The following is a 6,000-nucleotide window of genomic DNA, read 5'->3' as shown; positions in this document are numbered from 1 at the left end:
ATAAGAAGCTTTCCGTAAACGCCATACAACTTCCGTATATTTACATAAAACTCCATATTTTTTCCGTATGTAGCATAAGGAAATGTTACGGAGTCCATATATTTTCCGTAAGATTTCATACGGAACGTTTCAGTAGGGGTTGCACAGCTACATCTGCCCTCACTGCAGTGTGGCAGAAACTCTGGGGCACCTCCTACTGCAGTGCAAAAAAAGCGTCCCAAGACTACGAGCAGCAGCACGAGATGCGGGCCAAGACCTCCTCAGTGAAGCGTGGGAGGCTGCGGTCTCCCAGCCGGACCTGGTCAAGCAGCGTCAACTCGTCGCTCGAGCTCGGCGGGCTGTCCAAGCCAGAGGGTTCCTGTAAAAAGAGACCCTCCCAATTTCACACACTAGCTTCATTCAATAAATGTTTTTCTCTCTCTCCTGAATATATACAACGAAAATTGACAAGAAGAAAAAGGTCGCAAAACGTTGTATGGTATCAAATGTAGTATAGTTGCTAAATTAGGAAAGAGCCCTATGATGCTGCGTTTGTTAAGGCTAGTGAGTTTGACAAGCTGTATTTTGAAAGTGATGCAAAATGACAAATGATGAAATCTTATAGTGAAAAGACAAAAATATACTACCAAGAAGCATAGCCGGTTTCTTAAAACATAGATGCACAATGGGCTACATTCTGTACATGGTCACAGATGTCGAAAACCAACGTACGCGAGGAAACATCCCTGTCGCTATATTCCTTGATGTACAACAATCATATCACACAGTAATCGAGGTTCATATTATGAAAGACCTAGCGTTGCAGGGATTTTAGAGAACTATTCTGCATTGGATGACTGACTTCCTGAAGCACCGGCAAATTTTCGTGTTTATGCAGGAAAGCCCAATGTCAGAACATATCGTCACGCAAGAACTGCCAAAGGGCACTGTGCTAAACCCAATGCTCCTTAAGGCAGTTATGGCGCAGCTCCCGTATAATCTTACGCCTAACATCAGATGTTCAGTATATGCTGAAGATATAAGTGTATGGATGTTCGGCCCGTAGTTTTTGCATGTCCAAAAATTTTACAAGCAGAATCCTATTACGCACACCGTTGTATTACAAGAAAAGTCATGAGTCTGACAAGAACAGCCATACTACTGTGGGATAACATAACTTTAATGTTTCCGCACTGAAGGTTCTATAACGACTGCCCCTGAATCAGGGCACACACACAGTTTTCTTGATTATTCCGGGCGAGAGTGCTCCTATCGCTGGCGCCCGTGTTTGGAGGCATCGCCGCGACGCGCAGGCGCAGAAGCGGCGCCGACCCGTTTCGCCACACCACCACCCTACGCAGATAGGAGCCGTCAGGGTTGAAGAGGTTTGGGGACCCGAACCTGGTGTCCAAGGTGGGCGATGTAGGGTGCGAGCCTAGGTGTTGCAGGCTGTTGTCGGCGAATGACGGGAGGCGTGCGGGGGTTGGTAGGCTCCTGAGAAAGGATGTATGATGGCTTTAGGCGGTCGATGGAAACGCGTACATCCTTTCCACTGATTTGTGAATGTTTTGTCGTCGCGACAGATGACTTTGTAAGCTCCGCAGTAAGGCGGCTGGAAAGGTGCGCGTACGGTATCGTCGCCGAGGAAGGCATGCGAGCATGTTGTCAGATCCTTAAACACGAAATGGGTCGCCTTGGTGCGGCTATCCGCTGGTGAGGGGCGCAGCGCGCCCATTGTGCAACGGAGTAGAGCGACGAAGTCTGCATGGTCCGAGCTGGTTACATCAGAGGTCGGAGTGGCGAGGAGGTTTCCAGGTAGGTGAAGCGGCTCCCCATAGACGAATTCCGCGGGCGTGGCTTGAATGTCTGGCTTGAAAGTTGCGCGCAGACCGAGAGCGATGGCGGGGAGAGCTTCGAGCCAGGTTTAGTGAGAGAAGCACATGATGGCTGCCTTGAGCTGCCGGTGAAACCGTTCAATCATCCTGTTGGCGCAAGGATGGTAGCTAGTTGTCCGTGAACGCTCGAACCAGGTGGAGAGCCCGAGGAGCCTGAAGAGTTGAGATTCGAATTGCCTTCCTTGATCGTTGGTGACTCGACGAGGAGTGTCGAAGTGTGAAACCCAGCCGGAGAAGAAGGCTGATGCGACGTCTTCTGCGGTGATCCTTTCGAGCAGCCACACCTCGGGCCAACGAGTGTAACGATCGATGGCGGTGAGGCAATAGCGGTAAGGTTCGGCTGGTGGGAGGGGGCCAATGATGTCGATGTGGACGTGCTGGAACCGTTTTGTTGGAAGGGGGAATTGTCCGAGTGGCGACGTGACGTGCCGGGTAATTTTGGTGTGCTGGCAGTGAGTACATGTGCGTGCCCAGGTGCGGCAGTCCCGTTGCATTGAGGGCCACGCGAACCGGTCAGTCACGAGGCGTGTAGAAGCTCGGATGCCGGAATGACTGAGGTTGTGTAACTGGTTGAAGAGGCTTTGGCGGTGCAAAGAAGGGACGTATGGTCTCACTCGTCCTGTTGATATGTCAAAGTAGAGAGCATCCGTTGACCCAGGGATGGTAACTTTTTGAAATTGAAGGGAAGAGTCATTCTCGGGGTGCTGCTGGAGTTCTGTGTCCGTTTTCTCAGCTTCGGCGAGGGCGTCAGTTGTAACGGTTGGCAGCTCGACAGCCTAGACGCGAGAGAGTGCGTCGGCGACCACGTTTTCCTTTCCGCTGATGTGATGGATATCTGTGGTGAATTGAGCGATGAAGGACAGCTGTTACTGCTGGACCGGTGGAAGTTTTTCGCGGCGTTGGGAGAAGGCGTAAGTGATAGATTTATGGTAGGTGTATATGGTGCAGTGCTGTGCCTCGAGGAAGTGGCGAAAGTGTTGGACTGCTTCGTAGATGGCAAGGAGCTCTCTGTAGTAGGCTGGCCAGGTCGTCTCCGCAGGGGGTGAGGTTGCATCGCCGATGCTGCCGGGAGGTGGGGGCGGCTTCGGAGAAGAGAGTTTCTTCGAGAAGAACTCCAAGGGGCGCCAGTTGTTTCCCACATCCTGCATGAGAGAGGCTCCGACGGCGGTGCTAGAGGTGTCTGTGAAAAGACCCAGGGGCGCTTCTGGCTTGGAATGGGAGAGCAGCGTAGCGTTGCAGAGGCCAGTTTTGCAGTCTTCGAACGCTTGCGTTAAGGCTGGGGTCCAAGTGACAGGATGGTTGCCGCGTTGGCCGGCCAACGCATGATGGAGAGGAGCCTGATATGTGGCCGCTTCAGGCCCGAAGCGCCCGTAAAAGTTGAACATGCCCAGGAAACGGTGGAAGTCCTTCGCTGTGGCAGGCAGCACGTAATTTTGCAGGGCCAGGATGCGGTCAGGCAAGGGTCTAGTTCTTTTTGAAGAAATTTCATGGCCAGCAAACGTGACGACGGGGGCGCCGAGCGTGCTCTTTTGAACGTTCATGCGTAAGACGTGTTCGTCAAGACGCTGGAACAGTTGACAAAGGTGTTGGCGATGTTCCGTTTCGTTGCGCGAAAAGATCAAGATGTCGTCTAGGTAGACGAAACAGAAGTGCAGGCCGTGGACGACGTCGTCGATGAAGCGTTGAAAGGTTTGCCCCGCGTTGCGGAGACCAAAACTCATGAAAGACTCAAATAGACCGAAAGGCGTGATAATTGCGGTCTTTGGGACGTCATCCGGGTTTACAGGAATTTGTGTGTAGGCCTTTATGAGATCCACCACCGACAAGATAGTGCTGCCATCTAAGCGGTGTCCAAAGTCCTGTATATGACGGACGGGGACGGTGAGGGCTGTCGGGGACGGTGAGGGCGTTGAGGGCGCGATAATCTCCGCAGGGACGCCAGCCATTGGTCTTCTTTGGTACCAGATGAAGCGGTGAGGCGTAAGATTCCTCCGAGCGGCGGGCAGTACCTTCACGGAGCATGGGTTCGAATTCGGCCTGTGCGATTAGTAGGCGCTCCGGGACTAGCCGACGGGCGCGGCATGAGACCGGGGGGCCGGGAGTAGTACGAATGTAGTGCACGGTTGAGTGGCGCACCTCTCGCAGACGCCCGCTAGGTCGAGTCAGGTCGGGCAATTCTGCGAGGATGTCATGGTATGACGACTGGTTCCCAATGGTGAGTGCCTGGACGTTAGGCTGTTGGGTGGTCGCACGTTGGTCCGGTGTGAAGAGGCCTGTTGTAGCGTCGATAAGTCGGTCATATCGGCAGTCAGGTAGAAGATTGTAGTACGCCAAGAAGTCGGACCCGATGATCGGCTCTGCATCGTCGGCGATGACAAAATTCCATGGAAAATCTCGACACAGGTTTTTGAAGTTGATGTTAAGGCGGAGTGAGCCGTAAGTCTTGATGGTCGAATGGTTCGCCGCGCTGAGCTCAAAGGATGTGCAAGGGCGCTTGTCACGCAGGCTGGTTCGGGGAAAGCAACAGATGTCGGAGCCACAGTCGACGAGGGACCGCCGCTTTGTGACTTGGTCGGTGACGAATATGCGACGACCTCTAAGTTGGCAGCTCGCGGCCATCTCTACGGGCTGCCGTTGAAGTTTCCCTGACGTCCAGCTGAGCAAGGTGGTTGACATTTCCGGGCTTTGTCCCCGAAGCGGCGATGGTAGTTGCAGGGCCCGTTATCATTTCCGTGCGATGAAGCGGCGTAGTTGTCTTGGCTTTGGGAGCGTTTTTGTGGACGCAGTTTCGGGCTTTGATCCAGGCGCCTTTGAATTGAGTCCAGCTGACGGGTGATTTCATCGACACGGCACGCGAGCTCACTGCTGGACTGTCGGGTGTCAACGGCGTTGACGGTGAGAGGTGATGCTGGCAACGAAATCTCGACGACTTGATCAGCGATGTGAGAGAGCTGGTCCAGTGGCAGATTCGGCTGCAACTGGAGGATGGCCTGCGCATGTGAGGGTAGACGCTGAAGCCAGATGATACGGAGGAGGGAGTCGTCGACCGAGGTGCTGCCCAAGAGGTAACGCATGTAACGCAGGAGCTGCGATGGCTTGCGGTCACCGAGTTCTTCGTGCTGGAGTAGGTGACGCACCTTCTCGTCTTGTGAAGGTGAAAGCCAGCGGATCAGTTACCTCTTCAGGTGTAGGTAACGGTCATCAGCCGGGGGCTTCGCAAGTATATCGCGAACCTCAGTTGCATAGCGAGAGTCTAGATAGGCGACGACGTAGTCATAGCGCGTCCGGTCCTTGGTGATGCGTGCCATGGAAAACTGCGCCTCGAGTTGAGCGAACCACACGTCAGGCGCCTCTGCCCAAAACGGCGGAAGTTTGATGGTGACGCGACAAACGTCTGTGTTGGTGGCGGCCGCAGCAATGGAGGCTCCCGAAGTGGCAGGGACCACTGGAGCGAAGTTTTGGGGGGCGTGACCAAAGTGTGGTGGTGCAAAGTCGTCGGACGAGAGTGCTTCATTTTCATTGCGCTGCTGCTGTTCGCGGAGCTGCTGCTCTTGGTTCTGGATCACTTGCTGCTGTGCCTGCAGTTGTTGTTGCAGTTGTTGTACTTGTTGTTGAAGGGCAGCAAGGGTTTTTTCGTCGGCTATGGCGGTGCGGTACGTTCGTTTTCCTTGTCACTAGATGTGGGATAACATAACTTTAATGTTTCCGCAATGAAGGTTTTACAACTACTGCTCCTGAGCCCCACCGCGGTGGTCTAGTGGCTAAGGTACTCGGCTGCAGACCCGCACGTCGCGGGTTCAAATCCTGGCTGCGGCGGCTGCATTTCCGATGGAGGCGGAAATGTTGTAGGCCCGTGTGCTCAGATTTGGGTGCACGTTAAAGAACCCGAGGTGGTCTAAATTTCCGGAGCCCTCCATTACGGCGTCTCTCATAATCATATAGTGGTTTTGGGACGTCAAACCCCACATATCAATCAACGACTGCCCCTGAAGCACCAGTATTGTTTTCTTTGCATTCGTTGCCTCGCCTTTCGTTTCACGTTTCTTTTAGCACCTTCGTGCTCGCGCTGCAGCCCCTATTACTATGCCCCGGAATCGGGGTACACACACAGTTTTTTTGCTTATTC

General features: G+C 53.5%; 2 protein-coding genes across 2 annotated transcripts; both read right to left on the bottom strand.

The window, feature by feature from the left end:
• Positions 1 to 1,903: 1,903 nt before the first annotated feature.
• On the bottom strand, positions 1,904 to 2,368 carry LOC142817578 (uncharacterized). The gene has a single exon (XM_075894625.1). The coding sequence runs from the start codon at positions 2,366 to 2,368 to the stop codon at positions 1,904 to 1,906; it is 465 nt and encodes a 154-aa protein (XP_075750740.1).
• A 2,127-nt stretch (positions 2,369 to 4,495) lies between these two features.
• LOC142817577 (uncharacterized) lies at positions 4,496 to 4,948 on the bottom strand. The gene has a single exon (XM_075894623.1). The coding sequence runs from the start codon at positions 4,946 to 4,948 to the stop codon at positions 4,496 to 4,498; it is 453 nt and encodes a 150-aa protein (XP_075750738.1).
• Between the last annotated feature and the right edge of the window lie 1,052 nt (positions 4,949 to 6,000).

Source organism: Rhipicephalus microplus, chromosome 5 (genome assembly GCF_043290135.1).
Source record: "Rhipicephalus microplus isolate Deutch F79 chromosome 5, USDA_Rmic, whole genome shotgun sequence".
Lineage (NCBI taxonomy): Eukaryota > Metazoa > Arthropoda > Arachnida > Ixodida > Ixodidae > Rhipicephalus > Rhipicephalus microplus.
The sequence above is the reverse complement of the archived record's forward strand: the minus strand, read 5'-3'. Positions and strand labels throughout refer to the sequence as shown.